The sequence below is a fragment of the Auxenochlorella protothecoides genome, assembly GCF_000733215.1.
Source record: "Auxenochlorella protothecoides strain 0710 unplaced genomic scaffold scaffold102, whole genome shotgun sequence".
Lineage (NCBI taxonomy): Eukaryota > Viridiplantae > Chlorophyta > Trebouxiophyceae > Chlorellales > Chlorellaceae > Auxenochlorella > Auxenochlorella protothecoides.
The window spans coordinates 36,807-60,821 of NW_011934133.1; the positions used below are offsets into that span (position 1 = coordinate 36,807).

General features: G+C 60.6%; 11 protein-coding genes across 11 annotated transcripts in view; 5 read left to right on the top strand and 6 right to left on the bottom strand.

The window, feature by feature from the left end:
- The window catches only part of F751_0332 (hypothetical protein), a gene marked incomplete at both ends in the record, with an annotated part of 6,075 nt that extends 4,703 nt beyond the window's left edge, over window positions 1-1,372 (bottom strand). Inside the window, 3 exons of the mRNA XM_011397539.1 lie at window positions 128-667; window positions 952-1,032; window positions 1,197-1,372. Of these exons, the coding sequence (XP_011395841.1) occupies window positions 128-667; window positions 952-1,032; window positions 1,197-1,372 (797 nt within the window). The remainder of the gene's footprint in view (window positions 1-127; window positions 668-951; window positions 1,033-1,196) is intronic.
- A 633-nt stretch (window positions 1,373-2,005) lies between these two features.
- F751_0333 (hypothetical protein) lies at window positions 2,006-2,786 on the top strand (the record flags this gene model as incomplete). Its single annotated transcript, XM_011397540.1, has 2 exons — window positions 2,006-2,283; window positions 2,486-2,786. 2 exons carry the CDS (start codon window positions 2,006-2,008, stop codon window positions 2,784-2,786), a joined length of 579 nt encoding a protein of 192 aa, XP_011395842.1.
- A 312-nt stretch (window positions 2,787-3,098) lies between these two features.
- F751_0334 (hypothetical protein) lies at window positions 3,099-3,533 on the top strand (the record flags this gene model as incomplete). Its single annotated transcript, XM_011397541.1, has 1 exon — window positions 3,099-3,533. One exon carries the CDS (start codon window positions 3,099-3,101, stop codon window positions 3,531-3,533), a length of 435 nt encoding a protein of 144 aa, XP_011395843.1.
- On the bottom strand, window positions 3,321-3,876 carry F751_0335 (hypothetical protein; the record flags this gene model as incomplete). Its single annotated transcript, XM_011397542.1, has 2 exons — window positions 3,321-3,419; window positions 3,676-3,876. The coding sequence occupies 2 exons, from the start codon at window positions 3,874-3,876 to the stop codon at window positions 3,321-3,323; spliced, it is 300 nt and encodes a 99-aa protein (XP_011395844.1).
- A 1,089-nt stretch (window positions 3,877-4,965) lies between these two features.
- F751_0336 (Peptidyl-prolyl cis-trans isomerase, chloroplastic) lies at window positions 4,966-11,886 on the top strand (the record flags this gene model as incomplete). Its single annotated transcript, XM_011397543.1, has 18 exons — window positions 4,966-5,322; window positions 5,566-5,733; window positions 5,923-6,029; window positions 6,269-6,371; window positions 6,659-6,762; window positions 6,893-7,001; window positions 7,115-7,213; window positions 7,366-7,392; window positions 8,248-8,309; window positions 8,523-8,691; window positions 8,868-8,924; window positions 9,068-9,121; window positions 9,404-9,565; window positions 9,718-9,857; window positions 10,048-10,147; window positions 10,370-10,691; window positions 10,945-11,070; window positions 11,246-11,886. 18 exons carry the CDS (start codon window positions 4,966-4,968, stop codon window positions 11,884-11,886), a joined length of 2,907 nt encoding a protein of 968 aa, XP_011395845.1.
- Window positions 11,887-12,485: 599 nt separating this feature from the next.
- Window positions 12,486-13,172, bottom strand: F751_0337 (hypothetical protein; the record flags this gene model as incomplete). The annotated part of the gene is made up of 4 exons (XM_011397544.1): window positions 12,486-12,533; window positions 12,746-12,845; window positions 12,953-13,039; window positions 13,132-13,172. 4 exons carry the CDS (start codon window positions 13,170-13,172, stop codon window positions 12,486-12,488), a joined length of 276 nt encoding a protein of 91 aa, XP_011395846.1.
- Window positions 13,173-13,309: 137 nt separating this feature from the next.
- F751_0338 (Agmatine deiminase) lies at window positions 13,310-15,427 on the bottom strand (the record flags this gene model as incomplete). The annotated part of the gene is made up of 7 exons (XM_011397545.1): window positions 13,310-13,469; window positions 13,631-13,755; window positions 13,959-14,322; window positions 14,556-14,626; window positions 14,765-14,887; window positions 15,111-15,282; window positions 15,384-15,427. The coding sequence occupies 7 exons, from the start codon at window positions 15,425-15,427 to the stop codon at window positions 13,310-13,312; spliced, it is 1,059 nt and encodes a 352-aa protein (XP_011395847.1).
- Window positions 15,428-15,839: 412 nt separating this feature from the next.
- On the top strand, window positions 15,840-17,920 carry F751_0339 (N-carbamoylputrescine amidase; the record flags this gene model as incomplete). Its single annotated transcript, XM_011397546.1, has 7 exons — window positions 15,840-15,905; window positions 16,036-16,098; window positions 16,206-16,338; window positions 16,612-16,723; window positions 16,980-17,340; window positions 17,593-17,705; window positions 17,842-17,920. The coding sequence occupies 7 exons, from the start codon at window positions 15,840-15,842 to the stop codon at window positions 17,918-17,920; spliced, it is 927 nt and encodes a 308-aa protein (XP_011395848.1).
- Window positions 17,921-18,012: 92 nt separating this feature from the next.
- F751_0340 (Peptide chain release factor 2) lies at window positions 18,013-20,621 on the top strand (the record flags this gene model as incomplete). Its single annotated transcript, XM_011397547.1, has 8 exons — window positions 18,013-18,055; window positions 18,323-18,432; window positions 18,540-18,743; window positions 18,911-19,030; window positions 19,269-19,436; window positions 19,607-19,903; window positions 20,177-20,288; window positions 20,455-20,621. 8 exons carry the CDS (start codon window positions 18,013-18,015, stop codon window positions 20,619-20,621), a joined length of 1,221 nt encoding a protein of 406 aa, XP_011395849.1.
- A 315-nt stretch (window positions 20,622-20,936) lies between these two features.
- On the bottom strand, window positions 20,937-21,588 carry F751_0341 (hypothetical protein; the record flags this gene model as incomplete). Its single annotated transcript, XM_011397548.1, has 3 exons — window positions 20,937-21,245; window positions 21,385-21,464; window positions 21,552-21,588. The coding sequence occupies 3 exons, from the start codon at window positions 21,586-21,588 to the stop codon at window positions 20,937-20,939; spliced, it is 426 nt and encodes a 141-aa protein (XP_011395850.1).
- A 451-nt stretch (window positions 21,589-22,039) lies between these two features.
- On the bottom strand, window positions 22,040-22,712 carry F751_0342 (hypothetical protein; the record flags this gene model as incomplete). The annotated part of the gene is made up of 2 exons (XM_011397549.1): window positions 22,040-22,274; window positions 22,393-22,712. 2 exons carry the CDS (start codon window positions 22,710-22,712, stop codon window positions 22,040-22,042), a joined length of 555 nt encoding a protein of 184 aa, XP_011395851.1.
- Window positions 22,713-24,015: the final 1,303 nt, after the last annotated feature.

The following is a 24,015-nucleotide window of genomic DNA, read 5'->3' on the forward strand; positions in this document are numbered from 1 at the left end:
GGTGCGCTCCAGCGCCCTGCAGTGGGGCATGGGAAGGGAGGAGTGGGAGGCTGTGATGGGGGTGAGGCGGGCGGCAGGGTGCGGCGCCTCGCGCCGCCAGCCCCGCCCGCACCCCACCGGCTCTCACCCGAGGGCCTCGGCCGCCGCGGCCACCTCCCAGCCGTCGGACGTCACGGCCGTGAGCAGGTTGAGCAGGAACTGGACGTGGGTGCGGAAGAGGCGGGTGTCGATGGTGACGGCGTCCCCCACGACCAGCATGGCGCCCAGCGCGCCCAGCGTAGCGCGGCGCAGGCCCGCCACGTCCGCCGCGCTGAGCTGGCCGGCGGGTGCCAGGGAGGGGGGCAGGCTGAGGTGGCGCCAGGAAGCGTCGCGGACGGCTTCGTAGAAAGCGCGCACGGTGTCGCTGCTGGCGCCCACCAGCATCAGGCGGGAGTCACGCTCTATCAGGCCCACGACCAGCATGGCGCCCAGCGCGCCCAGCGTAGCGCGGCGCAGGCCCGCCACGTCCGCCGCGCTGAGCTGGCCGGCGGGTGCCAGGGAGGGGGGCAGGCTGAGGTGGCGCCAGGAAGCGTCGCGGACGGCTTCGTAGAAAGCGCGCACGGTGTCGCTGCTGGCGCCCACCAGCATCAGGCGGGAGTCACGCTCTATCAGGGACAGGATGACCAGCCTGAGGGCGTGAGGGGGGGTGGAGGGGGCCTCAGTGGAGGGGGCTGTGTGCTGGCAGCAGCAGGGCCGGACGATGTCCGCCGCCCACACCACCACGCGGGGCCAGACGGTGGCTGTGCTTCGATGAGCCTCGAGCGCAAGTGAGGAGCCAAACAGGCCCTGGACATCACCGCCATGACCCGCACCACAGAGCAGCAGGGGCGCAAGCGGCATACAGCGAGGAGGCCCACACCAGGCTGCTGCCCCTCCGCCTGGCCTGGCCCATACCAATGCCCAGTTCTGCACCTGAGCTGCATGGATGACGTGCACAGTAGGCCATAGGCACAGCTAGGGCCGCCCGTCAGGAAGCGCAGCACGTCCTCCCGCCTGCAAGGTGATTGAGGGGAAGGAGAGCAAATCTGTATTGCACCTTGGCAACGACAATGCCCGCCGGGTGCACGGCACGAGATCCCCCTCTAGTCGCATTATAGGCTCAGCTGGCCAAGCTTCTTTGCTCCGAATATGACGAACCTGCCCCCGCCGTTGCGTACCGGGTAGCATCCGAGAAGAAGGCTCGTGCCGCGGTCTGGTCCGCTAGCAGGCCCTGCCAGTACACCTCCTCCAGCCGCAGCCTTACAATCTTCTTGGACTTCGCTCGTCTTGTCTTGGATTTAGCTTTAGAGGAGCCATCGAACGTTGCTTGGTCCTGACGCTCCAGGAGGGCCATCCCCGCCCTGACCTAATTCAAGTGCGGGAGGGTTCTGTCACCAGGCAGGGCCGAGTTTCTGACTCCAACGATCTAGCCCTTTCGATGCGTGATAACTTCAAGCTGTGAGGTATGGAAACTTCTGAAATGCCGTGGATGCTCGGCTGTACAGATGTAATCAATCGCCGAAGTCCCGGACCCATGGCGCCCCGAGGTTGTTGGTTTTGCCACGTCAGATCTAGCATCGATGATAGCTGACTTAGACAGGGGGCATGCAGCGGCGATGACTTCTATAGTTTGGTTAGTCTTATTTCGCTTTCACCGTTTAATATGCCGGAATGGACACGGGGTTAGGTTTTAGTCGGTCTGCCACAAGATGATGCCTCTCCCGCAAGCTCCAGACATGCACAGGCCTGTACGCCACCAGGTTGAGGTCACCGCATCTCAAACAAGACAATGATCATTATTCGCGAAGCGTCTGCTGAGGGTTTACAAGTTTTCCGCTAATCGCAGACTTACAACGTCCAAGAACACCATGCTGAGCGTGCTATCCTCTCCACAATCTCTCATCCCCATGGGGACCGGACTCGAGGCGCAAGCATGGCATAGATCGAACCTCTGGATACCTCAACAAAATCTTCATTACGTTTCAAAATGACGCACGTTGGCAGCTTCGCCGGCAGATCGGGTGTCGTGTGCCCGGGCCGACCGGCTCCGTTCCAGGGCCTGCCGTCCAGCCCTCGCGGCGGGAGGCCCTCCATCAGACTGGGCGCTGGACCCAAGAAGCTGAATACGTTTGATGATAGCTGGCAGAAGCGGTGGTTTGGCGCAGGCTACTTCGCAGAGGAGAAGGATGTGAGCCCCAGCTCCATGTACCGGAAGATCGAGAAGAAGAAGGTCCTGTCCGGTGTCGAGAGGCTAGGGCTGCTCAGGTAGGCCCGGGTCCAGGGCAGAAAACCCTGATGGCTCTTGCGGAGACGGAAGGGGCCGGAACACAGGGGATATACCGACGCCGACGGTGTCCCGTTTCATGCTGATGCCTCGGGCCCAGATGTCATCCCTCTCACCCTTTTTCGCGGCCTTCCGACACCCACCGCCTCCCCCACATGGGCCTCTCTCGATGCACCCCCGCAGCAAGGCGGAAAAGGCGGGCCTGACCCTGACCAAGATCGAGCAGCTGGGCCTGCTGGGCGCGGCGGAGAACCTGGGCCTCCTGAGCCTGGCTGAGCGGCTGCTGGTGTCGGACCCCGGCCTCATCACCAGCGCATCCATCCCGGCCCTGGTGCTGTCCATCCTGGCCGCCGCGCTCATCCCCCACGACACGGCGCTGACTAGCATCATCAGCTACCTCATCTCCTCGCTGAGCCTGGGCGTCGCCGCGGTCCTTTTCATCACCGGGTTCGTGGTGAAGGGCCTGCAGGAGGAGGACGGCTGAGGCTTGGGCTCGGAACCGGCCGTCACACCGTGTGCCAGTTGTTGCGTCAAGGATCGCATGGCCTGGAGTTGTGCAGGCAGAGGCAGGAGTGGCCTCCATTCAGAGGCTTGCACAAGATTCTGTTGCATTGCCTGACGCTTTTTATCCCAACCAGTGCCTTCCAAGAAGCTTGCGCAGTTGCGACGAGAAGAATGCTCGAGTGTCAACACTGTAATTGTTAGGCATGTATTGCAGCAAGGGACCTTCAGATGGTGAAGTGATCATAGAAGGGACTGTGGAACTGCCCTGCCGGGAGATTCTGTCGAACCACCAATGCGCTGGTCAGCCCCGACTTTCCTTCATTCGGATGGCCACTGCGTCGACGCTGCTGCCAGAACTGGAGGTTCCCAGAGACTGCCCGCTGCGCAGGATGGCATGCAAGGGTGGACTGCGTCAGGATCGTATGTCTCAGCCCCAACTAAGGAACTGAGAAGAATACAACTTGACATTTCCGCGCCAGCCATCCTCCCCGCAGTGCATCCAAACCCTTCTCGCTCACTCCAGTGCAGCCTTGTATCGGTCCTCGCCCTGTCCTGGAGACTGAAGTTCATCGAAGAGGACCTGCAGCCGCTGCTTCTGGGCTCGGGCCAGCATCTGCATGGAGGGTGGCAGGGAGTACACTCAGCCATTTGGGTTCTTTCATGGAGATGGCCGACATGCAGCATGTCCTACCTCATTTCTAGCGAGCGCGCTGGAGGTGCCAAGTAAACCAGCGGTGAGTTCAGCAGGTATGTCTGGAGGACAGAGATGCATGGATCCACAACAGCCCGCAATGCATGGGTACACCACAGGATCTATGTCTGCACCAGCTCCGCCACTCCCAGCTCCTCATCATCCCTCTTTCTCGCACCTGGCTGTCCAGCCCGGCTCCAGCACGCAGTTTCTTCTCCAGCTCGCCATCTTGGACGGGGTTGTTGGTCGAGTTCTGTACCGCTTTGGCAAGGAAGTAGGGGACCGAGAGGCACGCCCCCACAAACAAGACCAGGGTGGGAGTCGACTCGCGGGTGGCCCTCACTAAGCGGTGCCAGGCTCTGCTGCTGCGCAGCACCATGAGGCAGCGACCACTGGGTTTTGAAGTCCAAGGGAGCGGAGGTGGGGTGGGATTCGAGCGCTGGGTGTCCGGTGTGGGTCGTGCAAAGCTGCACAACAGATCCTTGGGCAGCAGAGCCCAACCTGCTCAGTTGCTCTTTGCGGGCACAGGACTGAGTTTGAAGTCGACAACGTTCTGGTGGATATTCGAGAAGGAGTTGGGGCCGAGTCAAGAGCCTGAGGTGGAGACGTCGATCGGTATGCGAGCTTGATCGTCGTCTGCAGAGTTCTCAACCCTTCCACCCATGAGGAGAAAGCACACAGAGTTCCCTCTCATATTCCCAATCAGCTTCATCAAACTTGGGCACGGTGCATGCACATTCAACAATAGAATTTGCCATTGTGAAGCAAGCACACTCACCTGCTTCCTGGTGCACGCACGCAAGGCCTTGAGCTGCGCCTCGCACTTTGTCGTGTCGTGGTCGCGACTAGCTACGCAATTCAAGAGCTCAGCAGCCGCTATGGTGCAGACCGGATCAGGATCGGTCGAGGCCGAGTCAGGCATCGTTGGACCACAGGATTGATCACTCAGTCGTGGGGCCCTTGGGCAAAATGTTGGGAGCCTCTCGCAGAATACAGCGCGCCCTGCCCCGGGGAATGATATGGAAAGGAAGAAGCCTCTTCAAGATTATTCCCGATTCCCCGAAACGTGGTGTTGCAAGCGCCATACATTGTTTGGCTGCGAATATGAAGCGCATTCCAAGTAGGATTGGAAGGAGTACCACAGATCAGTGCAAAATTCAGTGTGCGTATATAGTCCTCTAATGCAGCCGCAATCCTTGCGGGGCCCCGGCCAGGCAACACCCACTCACACAGGGAGCATTCGTCCTCGGACCGTGCACGCCCTGAGGACCCACGTCCAGTGTGGCGCATCCAAGCAAACGCAGAATGTATGCAGGACCGATGGCACTGTGGGTCGAACTCTGCTCCGTCCATTCAGATCAGGACTTGAGGTGGCCGCCCACTGTCTTCCCAGCACTCCAGTGGCAGTTCGACACGCGGTAACCCTTCCCCTGAGCAGGTACCCCAGAGCAATGGAGCCGCTCAGAAGATGGTCTCCGCCCTTGCAGCAGCAGCGCTGGCGGTGCTGGCGGCGGACTCTTCCCGCCTCGTCCTCGCCCCGCCCCCCGCCACCGCCGGCCTCATCTCCACAGACCCGGTGAAGGACGCCAAAGCACTGTTGCGCTATGCGCTGCCCATCCACAACACCCCCATCAGGCAGGTGCAGGAGTCGCTGGAGAGCATCTCAGAGGCGCTGAGGATTCCTGGGGGCAAGGCCTTTGGGCCAATTGGACGGGCGGTCCGGAATGCAGCGTCCATACTGGACAGGGAGACAGGCACCATCACCAAGGCCCTCGTCAAGGAGCGCCAGAAGCAGGGCCAGGACGATCTGGTGCTGCTCAAGCAGGTGTGATGAGGGGAGAGGGGCTAGAGTTCAGCATTAGAGACATGGGACATGTGTGCAGGACTGAGCATGTGTCCGCATTGGATCAAAGGGAAGCTGTGAAGGGGAATTCTGGCGGCAGTACACCACAGCCATGTTGCGAACCCAGGTATTCACCCCCTTTTGAACGGCGCGCCGGCGTCCCTTCATGGTGGGCTACACCAAGGAACATCCACCCCTGCCGTCTCCCTGTCCTTCCTCCACCAGAAACTCTCTGAGCTGCAAGCCGTCCTTGGAAACAAGGACAAGAATGACATTCCGGTCCTGCAGCAGGAGTGCCTGAACTTAGTAGGAGACATAGAGGAGTCTATGGTCTCGGGCTACCCCTTTGAAGTACCCAAGGAGTATGCCAACCTCCCACAACTCAAGGCAAGCGTCACAGGGTCGTGGGGGATTGCGGCGAGGTCGAGACCTGCAGCGTTACAACCATGAACACGTGGGGACACTGAGGGCTCGCTGCTTGTGGAGACACCCGGTGCCCGGTGCCTCCCGGCACGCTGTCGGACAATGCGACCCCTGTACCCTGCATGATCACCTGCCTCAACGGCCACTCGACTTGCACAGGGTCGTGCCACGCTGCAAATGGATGTGAAGTTCTCCAGTCCCCGCGAGGACAACTCGACTGGAGGCAGGATGGTCATTGTCGTGGATGGCTTCAACGCCCCACTCAGGTATGAGATATTGGTGACAGGGGGGAGAGGGGTTAGGTGTCTCCAGGACACACACGGAGTATTATTGGGTGCTGAGGAGTTGCTGACGATTGCCATGTCAGCATGAGATTTCCTCATCGTAATTGCCTGGCTCTCTAGCATGGAACAAACTTGGCTCCCGCGGCCTGAGTGTGCCGGCAGCTCCCACGGCCTGAGTGTGCCGGCAGCTCCCACGCCAACCCTCCCATCCCCCTCCCCAGTGCGGGAACCTTTGTGGACCTGGCCCATAAGGGCTTCTATGATGGCATGCTCATCCAGCGGTCAGATGGCTTTGTTGTGCAGAGCGGGAAGCCGGAGTCAGGGGTGAGTCTCTGGGAACAACACGGGTCGCTGTGCCACTGCTGTGTGGTGATCTCAGAGGAGTCGGCACGTCATCCTGATTCTATGGGAATCGCCCCAGTGGTCCAGAGTATCAGGATGTCACTGACAAGGCACAGCTGATTGGGGTGTCGCAAGAAAGCTGCGTCTCCTTTCCAAGTCCCCTTCGGCTCATGAAGCTATTGGATCGGTCATTGCCTCTGATTGGTCGACGCTGACTTGCTCCCCCACCCCACCCCACCCCACCCCCCACCCCCGGAGTCTCACAACAGGAGGGATATGTTGAGAATGGGCAGCTGAGAACGGTGCCCTTTGAGGTCATGGTGCAGGGTGACAAGATCCCTGTCTACGAAGAGACCCTCGAGGACAATGGACGGTGCGTGCTATTGAGGATCTTGCTCCTAGGACTTGTTTGCATGGACACGTTTTGGGTGTGCCACAGGGCTTCACCTTGTTCCCAACTACGACAGGAAGGCCCACTTGCCCTCTGCCCTCTTTCACTGCAGGTTCAACGAGCAGCCAGTGCTCCCGTTCAACGCCTTTGGAACTTTGGCGCTGGCGCGCGCCGAGTTTGACACAAACTCCGCCTCATCTCAATTCTTCTTCCTGCTGAAGGTGGGCTGTGTCACAGCAGGGGCTGGCGTCGTGACATGTAGCGTCAGTCACGAACAAGTACATTGTCAGCAAGAGGATTAACCCGTTTCCATCTGCAACCCTTCGTGTGAAAGGAATCGGAGCTGACACCCACTGGATCCAATCTGCTGGATGGGCGGTATGCTGTGTTTGGATATGTGACGGAGGGAGCACCACTCCTGAAAGAGCTCCAGGTGGGTGGTGCCACCGCTGTTGGCAGGCTGCAACATGGACGGCGGGACTCTCAGCGCTGCACTGGCTTGCATACAGGGTGGCAATCGGTCACCATGGCATGGCTTGCTCATGACAACCCTGCACACACACACACACACACACGCCATGGCAGGTGGGGGACAAGATCGAGCGCATCAAGGTACTAGATGGACTCTCGAATCTGCAGGCGCCCAAAGCACCTGTGGATGCATGACTGGTTGTACTGATTCTTGAGAGCACGGGTAGCCCTGATTTCTTGGTTGAAACATTTTGGAAGACGAACATGAGAAGAAGTCTACGATTTGTTGCTGGTTGTTGGGAGTGTGAAGTCCTGTCGATGGTCTGGATGCAAGAAAGCTTGGTTTGGCCCCCTAACTCCCTCCCCCGGGGGGACTCGTGTGATGAACACTCCTGAGCGCGCACTCCGCACATCAGCCATCAAGTAATCCGATCGCGCATAAATTCATGTGCTGCTGCGTCCGGTCCTTGCATGCCGGCAGGTCGAAGTGAAGGGGGGTCCACGCGGAGGTGGTGCCCGGGAAGTCGCTGGTCACCAGAGTTGCCATCGCTGATAGCGCGATGCCGATCGGAGCCTTGATAACAGCATCAAGTAGTTCCGAAACACCAGAAAGCAGTCATGCGAACAGCCTCGAGGCGGGTGCGTTGGGGGTCAACCACCGTGCCATCGGAACATGTGCAGGCACGGCACCTCCCCTGAGACTCCTCCCCCTCCTCCCCATCCAGCCTTCCTTGTTGTGCTCCTGGTACTATGGATAACTATAGGATCCTATGTTGCGCAAAGGTGCGTGGGACCCTTCTGTAGGCGATGATGCACTGCTATTTCTTACCCAACAGCATGGACATAGTGGTGGCACACCTCCAAATTGCGCTAGAACCCCTTCACACCACTCTGCCGCCTCGGGACTCGACCTGGAACAGATGGCTGGTGGTGGGAGAGGGCAGCGCTGCATGCATCCTTGGTCTCGTCCTGGGGGGCACCCTCCTGGCTGCGCAGACCTGGTTTGCAGATGGCGTGCTGGAGTCCATTCTTTCTTTCAATTCATCCAGCTTCTTCACGTAAGGGGCGGGTATGGGCTCAGGCACAGGGACATGGGATGCAAATTGTATCGGGCCCTGCATCACCTACTTGGGCCTGGACTCAACAGCCAATGCCTGCCACATGACGCTGGCAAGTGCTTGGTCAAATTGGGCCCGTGTTTGCAACTGGATTACGGAGGAATTCTTCCCACACCTTGCTCAGCAACATCACAGGTCCTCTCCCTCCGCCAGGTTCCTCCTCCCTCCCATCATATTCTATGCCGGACTGTCTGTGCGCAAGCGCCACTTCTTCAAGGAGTTCCTGACCATCAGTGGCTTCGGCATTGCCGGCACCTATGCCTGTTTTGCCCTGCTCTCCCTGGGACTCTGGCTCTGCTTCCATGGACTCCTCACATTCAGGGTGAGTCCCAGTATGCTGTGCTTTGGCGATGTCCTTAGCCCAGCTTGTTGGCGCAGAAGAGGTTACGCCTGCTCCCCATGCATGCCGTGACACTCTAGCTTGACCCATGTCATATTGCGGGATGGGAATCTGCACTCCCTTGTGTCCACCACGTACAATTGCTGTCGGGATTTCAGGAGTGCCTGGGCCTGGCTGCCATCATGGCAGCTACAGATTCTGTAGCGACCCTCCAGGTGTGATTCCATGTGGGAGTTGGTTCAAACTGTTGCAATGGAAGGAGGACTCTTAGAGGTCACAGTGCAGTGGGTCTGGAGGAATCTCATGCTCTTGAGACAATGGCCGAGCTCTCCGCCCTCAATCCTCTCCCATCACGCAGGTTCTTGATAAGGAGCGGTATCCGCTGCTGTACTCGGTGGTTTTTGGTGAGGGCGTCCTGAATGATGCGACCTCCATTGTCCTGCTTTCCACCATCAAGGCAAGCCGACAGTGAGGCAATTGGCAAGCCACACGGAGATGCTGAGAGAACTTGCTCGCACTCATGCCTGCCTGGCCCACTCAGATTGTCTGTCTGCCATGCAAATTTGCAAGGGAGGGTGTGCTGATGACGCAACACGGTGCATGAACCTTGCCTCGGCTCTGGACATCCATACTCCGTCCCATACATGCAGGCGTGAGAAACCACTAGCCCTCCAACCCCCTTTCCCCCTCTCAGGATCTGGAGCTCCAGGGCACGGAGGACCTCACCGTCTCCATGGCTTTCACCATTTTTGGCACCTTTTTGTACCTTCTGCTGGCCTCGGCAGCCCTGGGTATCGTCCTGGGCCTCGTCACAGCCCTCTGCCTGCGCAGGGTCACCTTCCACGAGACCTCCCAGGTGGCGCCGCTGTCCAGATAGTTTTTTTTTGGGGGGGGGGAAGGGACTCACTCTCATCGCGCAGGTGTGCCTGCCGAGCGCCTAAGAAGGCCCTACGTGAATGCGTGTGTGTCAGCGGCCATCATTCACACACGTGGGATGTCACATGGCAGGAGGTGGCGTACATCGGCCTGATGGCATACCTTTCCTACCTGGTAGGGGAGGTGGCGGGCCTCAGCGGCATCGTGGCCCTCTTCGTGTCCGCCATCATCATCTCCCACTACGCCCTCCACAACATCTCCAAGCAGTCGAGGTGCGCACCAGAGGATCCTGGGGCAGCGACTACAGTGCTAGCATGTGCCCTCGTGGAGTGCATGGCTCCCCCCCGCTCTGTCAAGTGTTCCACAGGGCCACTCGTGAGGTGGCTCTGCCACCCTCTCTCACTGCTCGAGACACACCATGTCCAGGGCTTGCATTACCCCCTTTTTCATCCTTTCTCCCAGGATCACCACTGTGCATGCCTTTGCGACGCTGAGCTACGTGTCGGAGGGCATCATCTTCATCATCTGCGGCATGGACGCCGTGGACCCCGTCAAGTGGAGGGTGTGGGGGGGGCTCTTGGAGCGCTGGGCTTCCACTTGCAGCTCTGTTACTTTTGTGAAGGCCTCGTTCTCCCGTGTCCTGCACCGCTCAGCTTACCGGGGTGCAGGCACGGATTCTCTTCTTGCTGGTGGAACCACACCACCCCTGCCCTCCACTCCTTGGCAAAGTCCCCATTTGCTTTTGCCCCAAACCCCCCTCCCTCCTTAACGTTTTTTCACTCAGGCCACCAACGTGAGGCACCTGCTGTGGATGTTCTGGATCGTCATCCTCCTGCTCATGGCCTCGCGCGCCGCATTCGTGGGCCCCGTTGCCGCCCTGCACAACGCCTTCTCCGCCGTCCGCCTCTCCCTGCGCGAGTGCGTCGTCATTTGGTGGGCGGGCCTCATGCGCGGCGCCGTCAGCGTGGCCCTGGTGTACACACTGTTGGGGGGCGGAGGAAGGGAGGGCGATGCCACGCTCATCACCACCACCCTAGTGGTGGTCATCATCAGCATCCTGGGGTTTGGCGCGGCCACCAAGCCCCTTCTGGCCTTCCTCATGAGAGGTGTGGGAGTGCGGCGGTGGGTTGTTTCTGCGGGTGCCAAGCGGCGATGTGCAGGGAGATGCTCGAGGGAAGGCCTGGAAGGGAGAGCACAGGGAGGAGAGACCAAGGGTCGATGGCCAGCTGGGGAGGATATGGCTGGTGGAAAGTGGGTCGGACACATGAGGGGCCCGAACCTCAGGCAAGCCACAGACTCACTGCTTACCGACGGCCCCCATCAATAATCCTGCCGCACATGGTGCTACCCCTGGTCCAGACCATGTGGAGCAGCCGAGCAGCCCCCTGACCTCTGGCCTGGCCGTTGAAATGGCAGGCGCCGCCGGGTCCAAGGGGGGCAACGCACCTCCCGAGTCCTCTGCCCTCCTGCGCTGGGGATCCCGTGGTGAGCCCTCGAGACCATGGTGCTACAGCTGGGGGTGGTCAAGGGTGGAAGGGGAAGGAGGGTGTGTGGCTTGCCCTTGCCTGCAGGTCCACACCCAAGCACAGGCCTGGATTTGTGGGGCTATCCCGCCCGAGTCTCCCTCTCGACATCATGCCGGTACACTCCCATCCCGCAGGCGAGCCTGTGGCGGAGCCCCCGGTGGGGGAGGCTGCGGAGCCCAGTCGCACCTACAGGCCAGAGGGGGAGGACCAATATCTACGGAAGTCTGGCAGCCAGACGAGCGATGCAGGGAGTGCCCTCCCCGCCGCATGGGGGAACCTGACCTGGGGCCCGCCGGAACATAGTCCAGAGTCAGGTGGCGGGGTGGGTGGGGTGCTCCCTTCGGACTGGGATGTGTGCTTGAGGCGGCTGCCCAACCCTCGAGCGTGCTGCGTGCCACTTCACCTCCTCACGGCAGGAACAAACGGACCAAATCCTGATCACCTTTCCGCCTTTCCTCTTTCAGAGGTGCTGCTGCATGAACCTGCTCACATCGCCCGGCTGCCAGGGGACCTCGAAGCGCCTCCGAGCCCCCTGCCCGGCTCACTGGCGCAGACTGGGCAATCCACGGCGCTGGGCGCCGCGTTCCAGCTGGATGTGGCACATGGGGCCCAGCCTTCCGTCCCCGGCAGGGCAGGGTCCACGTGGGACGAGCGGGGATCTGCGCACGGCAGCGCCGCTGTCCCTTCAGGGACAGGCAAGAAGGTGCCGCAGCCGGGCCACCCCTCCCCTGCCAAGGCCTCCTCCGGACCTCTGGGAATGCGCGTGAATCGGTGAGAAGGGGGAGCCTGCCAGGACATTTCAAGCAGGGGGAAGGGGTGGAGGGTGAGCTCTCCAACCCTAGTGAGGCTGGGAACTCCTATGCTGCGCCTTTCCCAACAACAACTGCCACAGAGAGAGTTTGGGTTGACCGTGCAATAGAATTTTGTGCACCAGGGCATGCTGTGGCCCTGCATTCCCACATACGCTCAGGATCGAGCTCCCATGCACCTCCTGACTCGAGCAGGTGGTGGAAGGAGTTTGACGAGGGAACCATGCAACCGCGGTTCGGGGGCCCTCTCCACCAGCGCTAGCCTGCATCACCTCTCCTTCCTCCCCATGACCCCGCGCTATGCACAGCTTTTCTCTTGATAGTGATTTCCTAGGCATGCCCATATACATACAGCATGCAGGCACGGGCTCGCATGGCACTGCCATGACAGAGCGAACAAGCCGTGTGCAGGACAGGGGGAAGAGGGGGAGTTTGAAAGGGGACAGACATTGCTTGATGGCTGCGGTGGTGCTGATGCAGCACGGCGCATGTTGACTAATGCAAACAGTGGGGTGGGGGAAAGGAGACCACTCTCCATGACAGCGCATCATTTGCCCTAGACCACCTAGTGATCCTGGCTGGAGGTGCCAAAGATGCCCTTCATTCCTCGTCCCTGCGCCGCACAAAGGGGAAATTCTTGGTATGTGACACCAGACCGAGGTGTCAAGGCTTTCGTCGCAGGCGAGGGCACCTCACTCAGCCGAGCGACGGTCTCGTCCTCCCTGCAGCGGGCTTCGCACAGCGCCAAGTGTCGCAGCCTCTTCAGCAGCGACGCACGTCGACCCACCCACCCCAACCGTTCTGACGCTCTGCACATGCCCGCACCTCCTGTAGAGACCGGAAGATGGACTTGGAGTACCCCTCTGCACGAAACCGGTTGGTCTCCTCCTCAGGGATGCCCTCCGTGCGCAGCTTCTTGCTGGGGCTGCGAGGGGTGACACATTTGGAGAACCACAATCACTGAAGTCCTCCGATATTACATTGCTGGATCACGAGGTTAACGCGGGCTCCCGTCCCAACCCGTGTGCTCACAAGACTTCGGGGTTGGTCCAAAGGTGGCGCCCCATGGAGTAGGTCATCGCCCCGAGGGCCAGCGCAACGGGAAAGATGATGGGGTACCTGCAAGTGTCAGGTGATGGCACGTTGGTGCATATCGCGGCGTCGGGCAGCATCGGCAGGGTGACCCTGTCCCGGCTCCGCTAGGCACTCACACTTCGGGCTTCACCCAGCGGAAGGCATGTCCGGGAGCCATGACGTGCTCGAGGTGTGTGCAGCGCGTGTAACTGCTCCGGGTTCAACGATGTGTCGCTCGGGGACGGGCCAGAGTTGTCAAGGGAGTTGGTGACGTGCGAGTCGGGGTGTTCCGGCTTTCTATAGGTTTTACATTTCTCACAGTGCACTGATGGCAAGGCCGCCCATGGCGGCAGGTTTGCCCAGGGGTTGCTGCTGCGTGATGCAGTGCACATTCCCGCCCCCCAGAAGTATCTCGCGCGTGTACACCTGCACCACCTCCCTGTCTGGGAACACCTCCTGGAGCACCACCTTGGCCCTACAACGATGGTTTGTTTGGGAGGGGGTCCCACATGCTGGGGTGGCGGTCCCCCCACCCTTGCCATCCCAGCGGCAATGCTCTTCCTCACACCCCATGCACTCAAGGAACACAGCTCCCCCACCCTCAAGAGAGCGCCACGATCCCAGAAAGCAGCTCACCTTGCGTCGGCGTCTGGGATGCCCCACCCCGGCATGACCACGCCGCCGTTGCAGATGTAAAAGTTGATGTAGGCCCCTGCCAGCCGAGTGCCCGCCACTCGATCCATCTCCCCCGCCCCCGCTCTCTGAGCATTGCAGGGGGGATGAGCATGAGGGGCGACGCCCTGCCTGGCTCAAATGGACTGACACCGCCTCCCGCTGCCACCAGGCTCTGGGGGCTGGCGTCTGGGTGCAGGGTGCGTGCCTCGCCACCCACCCCACACCCCCCTGCCCCCCTTGCATCGCAGCTTTGGCAGTACCCCTGGAGCCCGCCAGGCACTGTCCACACCTCTATCGACGCCGTTTCCTCCTCGCGGTAATGCATCGCGGGCCCCTGGGGCAGCTTCACGACCTCCAGCCGCCTGCCCCTCGCGTCGACCGCGGCCTCCAGGACCGCCAGGGCCTCGCGGGACCGTTCGTATTGCGGGTCCTCGGCATCATCTGACCAGGCCAGCACCACCACGCCTGGCCGCGCGAAGCAGGCGATGTTGTCCACGTGGCCGTTGGTGTCGGTGTCGGCGACCAGGCCGCGCGGGAGCCAGATGACGCGGGTGACCCCCAGGAACGCCATCAGCCGGGCCTCGATCTCGGCCTGGGACAGGCCGGGGTTACGGTTGGGGTGGAGCAGGCACTCCGCCGTCGTCAGCAGGGTGCTGGAATAAGAGAGGGGGGGCAGGCCGAGGTGAGAAGGGATCCAGGTGGGAATGATGAGGGAAGAAACCACCCGGGCGAGGCTTGCCCACCCCCGAGAATGGGATCCACGGAGGGACGTGCACCTCGCCCTCAGCATCCCTGTCGTAGGCGGCTGCAGCATGTACAATGCCAGGGGTGCACGACTCCGGGGATGCAGGGTCGCCAAACCAGGTACAGTCATCCGATGACTCACCCTTCGCCATCCATGTGCACGCTGCCCCCCTCCAGGATCATGGGCCCGGGGATGCAGGGGATGCCCTCCCTCTGCATGGAGATGCATCAGGAACTCGAGCACGGCACGTGGACTGGGCTGGCGATGTGCACGCCAACACGAGCACTGTGCCCTCTGCAAGGGAGCCGAAACCCAGGCTACGACACCCTCCCATCCAAACGCCTGGTCACCTCCAGAATGGCCGACGCGATCTTCACATCCTTGGAGTAGTCGCCGTACAGGCCACCCCAGGCGTTGAACTCCCAGTCGACCCCCGCCACCTCACGGCCATCAGCACCCTCCCGCACCAGGAACTGCGTGGAATGGGAGATGGCGTGGCAGGGTTTGTATGCAGCCATCACTCATTCGATGGAGTGTGGGCCGCAAACTGGAGTGCCTTGGAAGAGGTGGGGGTTGGGTGCTTTGGGCACAATGAGGTTTCCATCAGCATATCACAGTCAACGAGTCCTTGTTTCTCTGCTGCTCTGATACATGCGCGCAGCGGTCAATGCCATGGGCCATATTCTCCACACTCACCAGTGGGCCGGTGTCTCGGAACCACGAATCGTCCTGTGGGATGCCGACCACCTCCACCTCTGGGGGGAGGGCTGCACGGGCCTGAGAGACCAGCTCCGGATCCGCGCCGACAGTAACCGGCTCGAAGCGGGATATGGCCTTGGCCACATCCACAAATGCTTGCTGGCCCGGTCTGAATGCACAAGGGCGGAAATCGGGGTGGGAGGCTGCTGATCAGGGAGAGTCTGTCCAACAGTGAACCCGGTTGGGCCCCGGTCGGGGGCGCCCGCTCACCTTGCACCATCACGCCAATTATCGGGCCGACTCGGCCAGCCCATCCATGTGCGAGCATGCGGCTCCCATTCCCCTGGGAAGCGCCAGCCCTGAGCGGTGGGGCTGGGGTCAAGGGGCATTCTAACACGCGGACCAGGACAGGAAACGGAAGCAATATCCACTGGTATCACAGTTTCAGTCGAGTAAAACATACATTCTGTACAACTTAAATGTAGGCTGGATCGGTCGGGAGGCAGTGTAGCGCAGGGAAGACCTTCTGGACGCGGCCCCGCCGAGCACTCCGTGGTTGGAGTTAGGGTTCCAGGGCGGTCAGGATCAAGGGTTTGCAGGGAAGGGCACCTGAGACCCAGCGTCACGGCGATCTTCCCTACTCGCCACTGAGATTGTCATCGGATATATAGCGTTGATCTCGACTAAAGGCGGCCGAAACGCGATTTGTGAGCCACAACCTCTGCCATGGGTCGCACCGTGACGGTGGCGACCACCCAGATGACGTGCTCGTGGGATATCGAGGAGAACTTGGTACGCTTGAGAAGTCAAAATACGTTTGGAAATGGTGATCGGGCTGCCCGGGTTTTGCCTTGGCCCCCCGTCGTAAGCTTCCAAATGGCTGACCAGCTCACCGCGACCTCGCCCGACCTTGCACTCCCAGGCAAAGGCAGAACAGAACGTGCGTGCCGCCGCGGCTGCGGGCGCGAACATTATCCTCCTGCAGGTCCGGCTTGGACCTTGTTTCGGAATGCGGTTCCCGACAGGGTCATCCGCCGCCCTGTTCCATGCAATCCACTCGATGCCAAACCCACCTCTCCTGCAACACCCCAGGAGCTGTTCGAGGCCCCATACTTTTGTCAGGAGCAGCTTGCCAAGCACTATGCCCTGGCCAACCCCGTCGAGGGCAACCCCTTGATTGAGAGGTTTGCGAGACTCGCAAAGGAGCTGGGTGTGGTCCTGCCAAGTGAGTCCTTCAGGGGTGGCTGGGATGCCAATGTTTGTGGGAATGGACTGCGCGGTCTGTGCACACCCACCCTCGCAGTGATGTGCAGCCTGTCACACACATGCCCCGGAATGGCACAGCGTCGCATGTGGATCTGTGCGCCGTCCAGCGTCTTGCAAGTATTGAGCCCCTGTGCTCGGCGGCGGGGATGCACTCCAGGTTTCCTCGCTCGCCACTGGAAGTGGCACACCCAAGCAAGGACACACACCGGCACCACCACTGCATGCCCTGCAGTCAGCTTCTTTGAGAGGGCCGGGAATGCCTACTTCAACTCGCTGGTGGTCATAGATGCGGATGGGATGACAGTGGGCCTCTACCGCAAGTCCCATATTCCCGACGGCCCAGGGTGCGGGGGGTGATCAGGAGTGTGGGCTGCTGGACGCTCCTGCACACAGTCACCTCCCTTCTGTGGCTGGTGGACGCTGCGGCCCCGCAGCGCTACACTCGCTCTGGCTGCCACTGTGTCTGGGAATCGGCAGTCTCGAGTTCAGACCAAGCGATTCTTACCTTCTGCCACCGCCCAGGCCATGCCCAGGCCCCAAGCAGTCCCTTCCTTGCACCCTCCTCGCACCCTCCTCCCCTGTTCTCATCCCTGCCTATAGGTACCAGGAGAAGTTCTACTTTTCACCGGGGGACACGGGGTTCAAGCCATTTGACACCTCCTTTGGCAGAATCGGCGTCCTCATCTGCTGGGACCAGTGGTTCCCGGAGGCCGCCCGCTGCCTGGCGCTCCAGGGCGCCGAGCTCCTCTTCTACCCCACTGCGATTGGGAGCGAGCCGCCCCCCGCCCCCCCGGTCAGCAGCTACCTTCACTGGCAGCGGGTGATGGCGGGGCACTCCGGGGCTAGCATGGTCCCCGTCATCGCCGCCAACCGCATGGGCAGGGAGGTGTTTGACGCCAGTGAGATCACGTTCTACGGTGGGTCCTTCATCACTGACGAGACGGGGCGGGTCGTGGCTCAGGTGACACCGTGGAGAGGCAGGGAGGGTTCCCTTGGAAGGGTTCTGGGGGACAGGGCCCCTAGGAGTTGGCTGTGAGTCAGTGCAGGAGGATTTTACCAGTCAGCTACAGACACCATGGTCTGGAACTGAGCAGGAGTTGAGGTGTGCTGCGGGATCTGAGGGACTCCTGCTGCCTCAGTTTGCCTGATTTCAACAAAGTTGCCAGCAGGCATAATAGCAACCCATCACAACACACCCCCGCTTGCTCCCCAGGTTGGAAGTGGCTCCCTGCCCCCCAATGGCGGCCCTGACGCCTCACCGGCCAAGGAGGAAGGCTTTGTGACGGCGACCTTTGACCTAGACGAGATTCGCACGGCTCGGGCTGGGTGAGGGGATGTCGTGCGGCGACTGGGATGGGTTCTGGGCAGGTGCAGCCTGTGGTTGATGGACAGCCCAGGGTTGTGGGTCTGCCCGACTCTCGTCATGCATTATGACCTTGGGCCCCCTCTTCCAATGGGGCAGGTGGGGCATGTTCAGAGACAGGCGGCCGGAGCTGTATGGGGCAATCAGGACTATGGACGGATTTTCCCAGGCCCGGTGAATCTCCGGGTATCTGTCGTAGAAGCATACCTAACTTGCATGCTGTGCAGCATTTCACGAAATGTATCCAATGATACCGATCTGCAGTGTTCCATGGGCGCTAATCCATTACATGCCCATCTCATGCATATTCTAGGTAAAAAGCAAGAAGGTTCACGTTGTAAATGCTGCAACTCGACCTTCGACCTCTAGCGTATGATTACAGCGTCCCGCTTACCTCGCCTGGTCCTACGATTTTCGACCAATGCACGGCATTCCGGGTTGAGAAGGGTCATTCGCGAACTCCATGCTATAGTATCGGGGCATGTTTATCGCCTCCCATCCGCCATCGGGGCTGAGACGAGCAGAAGGAGCCCTGTACCCTCGTGGCGAAATGCGCATGACACGTGCCACCCTGGCACAGCGGTCAAGGCCACACCAGGAAAGTATAGCGAGAGGGAGTATGAACTGAGCTTTAATGGCCTGAGGGAGAAGGCCGAGGAGCTGAGGAAGCGGTGCCAGGATGCAGCAGAGGTGAGGTGTGTGGCCGGCATTGAGCCGCTGTGTGGGGCACAGGGAGCCAGAGGACATGCCTCCTACAACCTGGTCTATAGAAAGTTCTCCCTGCACCTTCCCCACAGCGTGCCGACATGGTGGCGCTCCAAGGCAGGATTGTAGACCTAGAGAAACAGGCCGGGGATCCGGCGCTCTGGGAGGACACCTCCAGCGCACAGACCCTGCTGCAGCGGCTGTCGGAGGCCAAGGAGACAGTGGCATCCCTTCAGGAGCTGTCCGGCATCTGTGACGACGTTGACTTGACGGTGGACCTGGCCGCCCTCGAGAAGGTGGGCCTGGTGTTGGAATGCGTTGTTGATTTTGTTGGTGTGGGCATGCAGCCCCTGTGTGGTGGGTTGATGAGTTGTCGCACCTTCCATGTTCTCCAACCTGCTCAAGCACTGGCATTGCGTAAGAAACCTTGCCACCTTTGCTCCACCATCCCTAGCATTGGCAGACTGGAAGCTCACTGCAGCACGAGGGTTTGGAAGAGGCCCAGACCCTGGCGTCAGATCTGGAGGGCCGGCTGGCAGCACTGGAGCTGCGCCAGATGCTGAACGGGCCGTACGATGACCGGGTATGCGCTCATGTGTGCGTACAGTCTTTCTGTCCGGGCGGCAATGGATCATGCAGAGTGGCCTAGATCTGTGTGCGATGCCTCGTGTCCCTGCCAGTGCACAACAAGAGTTTGAGCACACAATTGGGGGGCCGAGCGCATGGCTGCAGGCCTCCACCGTCACTCAGGGCTGCAGTCACTGACCTCCCTAGCCGGCGCGGCCACTCCCCATCCACCCTCCCCCCCCCCCCCCACTCAGGCAGCCATTCTCTCCATCCAAGCGGGAGCGGGGGGCACGGACGCACAGGACTGGGCGTCCATGTTGGAACGGATGTACACCCGTTGGGCGGAGCGGCGTGGAATGACCTGGCGCGCCCTCTACCGCTCGCCGGGCGAAGAGGCCGGCATCAAGTGCGTCGAGCTGGAGGTGCGATGGGCGGTGGCGAACGGTCTTTTTGGGGTGGGTGGGTTGGGCAAGTGCATGAGGTTCCCAATGGCCTCCGGGGGCCCCCATGCTGGCAGGTTGATGATCACCGCTCCTTCCCTCTTCCCAATGATGCTTGCATTCATAGGTATCCCCTCCTTGCATACAAACAGGTCACGGGGCCTTGGGCCTTTGGCTGGCTGGCCGGGGAGAAGGGGACCCACCGCCTGGTCCGGCAGTCGCCCTTCAACGCCAAGGCCGCGCGGCAGACCTCCTTTGCCGCCGTGGAGGTGATGCCGGTGCTGGAGGACCTGGCGGCCAGCGTGGAGGTGCCGGAGACGGAGGTGGAGGTGTCTACCATGCGTGCTGGCGGGGCGGGGGGGCAGAATGTGAACAAGGTGGAAACCGCGGTGCGGATCGTGCACCTGCCCACCGGCATCGCGGTGCGATGCCAGGTGGAGCGAACGCAGGTGTGCAAGGAGCTCCGCAGGGGGGAAGAGGAGACACTGGCCGTTCAGCATTGAATGTGTGGAGTGGAGCAGTGTGTGCGTGGAGAGGAGCAGTGTGGGGGAGCCGGCAAACACACAGATCGCCCAAATGGGTCCCACCTCGGTCCTGATGATTCCAACCATGCACTTCGCCGCACCCCATGTTGGCACGTCGGCAGCCCGAAATGCTGAAGGCAACCTCATTCCCACGAACTGCACCGTACCCAAACTCCTCCTCCCCCGCGCCCTGTGCAGGCGCTGAATAAGGCGCTGGCCTTCAAGTGGCTCAAGGCCAAGCTGCTGGTGCTGGCCCAGGAGAAACAGAGGGAAGCGGCGGCCGGCATCCGTGGCGATCACGTCAAAGCAGGTGGGCGTCGGAGGCAGGCAGGGTGGGGACAGGGGTGGGGACACTCACAGGGCTGGTGGGACGGTTGGCCAGCCATGCGGCGGACAGGGGCTCGACTGACTCTGCATTTGAAGTCCTGGGCACGCACCCCTCTTGCCACTCATCCGGCACCCCCTGGCACCCACAGAGTGGGGCCAGCAGATCCGGAACTACGTGCTGCACCCATACCGCCTGGTCAAGGATGTGCGCACGGGAAAAGAAAGCAGCGCGGTGGATGACGTGCTAGGGGGAGACCTGGACGGCTTCATGGCCGCATACCTCAACTGGGCGCAGCGGGAGGCCAGGCAGGCTTAGGCTTTGGGAAGTACGACACCCCTCGCCGATTGTGCTCTGGCGATCGTGCACTGACGCATATGAGCCGGCAGCACATGTGCTCCCTCCCCCGTCCACCGGCGGGGATGGCGGCTTTGATGGCATCGACTCTTCTCATGGGTGATTACAAGACAATTACAAGCCATGCCCCCATGAGAAGGTTTCAGCATGGCGCAAAATACGTAATCACTCCTGCAGCGAAAAGAGTGTGCAGATGTCATGGGACAGGCTGTGAGACTGTAGTTCCTGCAAGGCGGAGCGATCTAGCAGTTGCAGGTATACTTCATCCCTCCCACCTCAGACCAGGCCCTCCCCCTTGCTAGCTGGGGACAAAGGGGCCCCGCTCCTCAGACCTAGGCGGTCCAGGGAGCGGGCCAGGGTGGAGGCGTCAGTGCTCCTGGCAGGCGCAGCAGCCGCAGCGGTGCCGATGGCCTGGGTCAGGGCGGCCTGCAGGCGCTCCAGGGCTCCGGGCAGGACCGCCGACAGGGTGCTCGCAAACTCCTCGGCGCCTCTTGCCGCATACAGGCCGTCTTGCAAGCCCTGCTGGGCCTCGGCCAGCTGCTGCCGGCTGGCCACCACCAGCGGGAGGGACGCCCGGATGTGCTCCTGACGATCATGGAGGTCAGGCATGAATATGCTTGCCCTTCCTGCCCCATTCCGGAGGTGGATCCGCGATCACGGGTTTGCGATCTGACCAATGAACACAAGCTTGCCAGGAACGCACTCTTCATGCTCCCCCGCTCACCCTGACGTAGTAGAGGCCCAGCGTGGGGGTGTTTGCCACCTCAGTGGCAGTGTGCTGGATGGTGACGAGCGCTCGTCTCACTGCGATCGGGGACGACCAAGCGCGGCTGAGCGCAATCAGATGCCGAGGAGCTAGATGTCCATGCAAAACTTCCGTGCACCCCCTACCTTCTGCCTCCGCGAACTCGACAGCAGGGTTGGCCATAGGCACTCATAAACTCTCTGGAACCATGCTGGACCAGATCAGAGCGTGTCGACATAACAGACGGCAAAAATCGTTTGCAGCACCAATGCGCATGCTTTGTCGGGGTGCAGAATATGCGCGATGGGTGATCATCGCGCCTCAAAAAGTCCCATGTGCCCTCCCAAGCTAATGCCTCTTCCCCACACTTACATTCGCGCCGGGCAGCTTACATCTTTTAATGAAAGATATGAGTGCAAAAATGGATAAGAAGACGCACAGTGATACCGAGAACGGGCCAGAAAATCGATGATGAAATGGTACATGAGTGTCTTGAGGAAGATGGCCCCTCAAACTGGGGCAACAAATCCATTCATACAAGCACAGGGTTGCAAGATTGCTCCTGGATTCATGTCGGCGGTCTCTCGTCCAGCAGTCAGTGCTCGGTATAAAGTTTCTGCGTACGCCAGGTCCCTCAAGACTCCTCGTGCCCCAAGTGCTGGATGGGGGGCAGCACATTCTTGAAGGGCGCCGCCCGCCGCGCCTCAAGTGGCCCGGCCTCGACCCTCTCCCATGAGACGGGCTCGTCCTCCTCGGGGCCCTGCTGCAGCTCCTCATTTGCATCCACATCGTCAGGGACGTGCACGGTACGGCCCAGATCGTAGAGCCAGTCTGCGTCCATGCAGATGCTGGGCATGGCAGGGGGTCCACTGCAGCAGGGGTGAACTGGGTTGTTGAGGGATGGGAGGCAGACAGGAGGTTCTCGGTGAGCAACAAATCGGCCCCAAAACCAGCAGTCTGCGACTCATACTCCGCCCCTCTGCCTACCGGCGCGCGGCCTGGCGGGCCAGTTCCGCTTCCTCATCCTCAGTGGTAAACCCGGGGCTCACTGCGCCCTCGAAGGTGCACCCCGCATCGACTCCGAGCAGCCCCTCCTCGCTGTCCGACTCAGACCAGGCGTACATCTGTTCCATGGGATGGGGGTACATGGGCGTGAGCGCACAGGCTCGATGATGACTACCAAGCACTCCTGGCCAGATTTGCCAGGCCCCGCCAGGCCAGCTCCGCACCTCCGGGGTCTGTACCGGCCTTGCTGTGGCAAGGCTAGCGGTAGCCCACTCGTCAATGGAAGTCGGCTGCTCAACCATGGCGCTTGAAGCTCGACAGGGACGTGGATTGAGTGAAGCGGAAGTGCTGAGACTCGCGACAAAGGACAGTTGGCTGGCGTAAAGGACAGACAATAGTCCCGACACCGTGCGATATCGACTCCAAAAGGTCGCAACGGTGGGTCTATCTTTGACGTAACTACAGCATATCAACTGCTGGGTAATGAGGGCCTCGTGTACCCCGACCTTGCTTGCCGTTTACGTAACTATGCGTCCCTGCGTGTCAGGCCAGCTTCAGCAACGCTACAGGGTTGCTCCCCATCGGACAAACCAGTTCCCATGCCAAGCACTGTTGTCATGCGCCAGAACGAAAATTTACACAACAGGGCACATGATACAAGATGGTAACAAGTCTGGGACGGCTGAGATGAGTACTGAAAACTAGCGCGATGAGCACCTCACAGACATTTCTCACTGTCCAGTCACGGATGGGTTCTTGAAGGAGCGCTGCATGTGGCGATGCCTCTGTGCACATGCGTTCAACTCAAGCTCCGTGTCCAGGAAGAAGAATCCAAAGGCAGGGGAAGCCTGAGGAGACGGGAGGGATAGATGACAAATATTGACGCTTGGTTCAAAGGCTCCCGACAAAGGGACACCCTACACCTTCTACCCTCTCCCTTGAAGTTCTGGACACCCTTGTGATGCCTCAACCCCATCCCAAACACGTCATAGGCCTTTGCTATGCCATAGTTAGGTGTCAACCTCCATCGGGACACAGTAATCGCCCCAACTCACGATCAAGGCTGTACGTGCACTGACGCCCAGGGCCCGGCCGAATCGAGGGAACGCCTTGCAGCTCCCCAAGATCACTGTTGTGGACACCGCCAGAGCCATGGCTGCAGACTTGGCCCCCACGGCGACTGCATGCTTCACACAGTTTTCTTGGATGTCCGCTGCGAGGGCAATAGGGAAACGAATTCAGCCGGCTTTCCCATGCAGGCGTCCCCCGGGCACAGGCGTTTCTGTTTCTCACCATTCTCGGTGGACGAGTCCCTGAAGAAACGGCTCATGTCTCCCAGGTGTCTTATTGGGGTCCAAGCTGTGACTGTATGTCCAGGAGTTGGCACCTGTTGAGTCGGTAGATTAGGGGAAGCCTGAGAGGGCGCGGCGCATTTGGAAGCGTGAGGGGAGACGTCGCCAAGGAATGGAATGACGCGAGCAACCAGGTTCTCGCGCCCGGAAAATACCACAAGCGAATCAGGTGGTTTCGCTTGGCTGCTACCTGCCCTATCAAACATGCCCGCACGCCAGATCTGACATAATATCCATATCTGGTGGGCCTCGA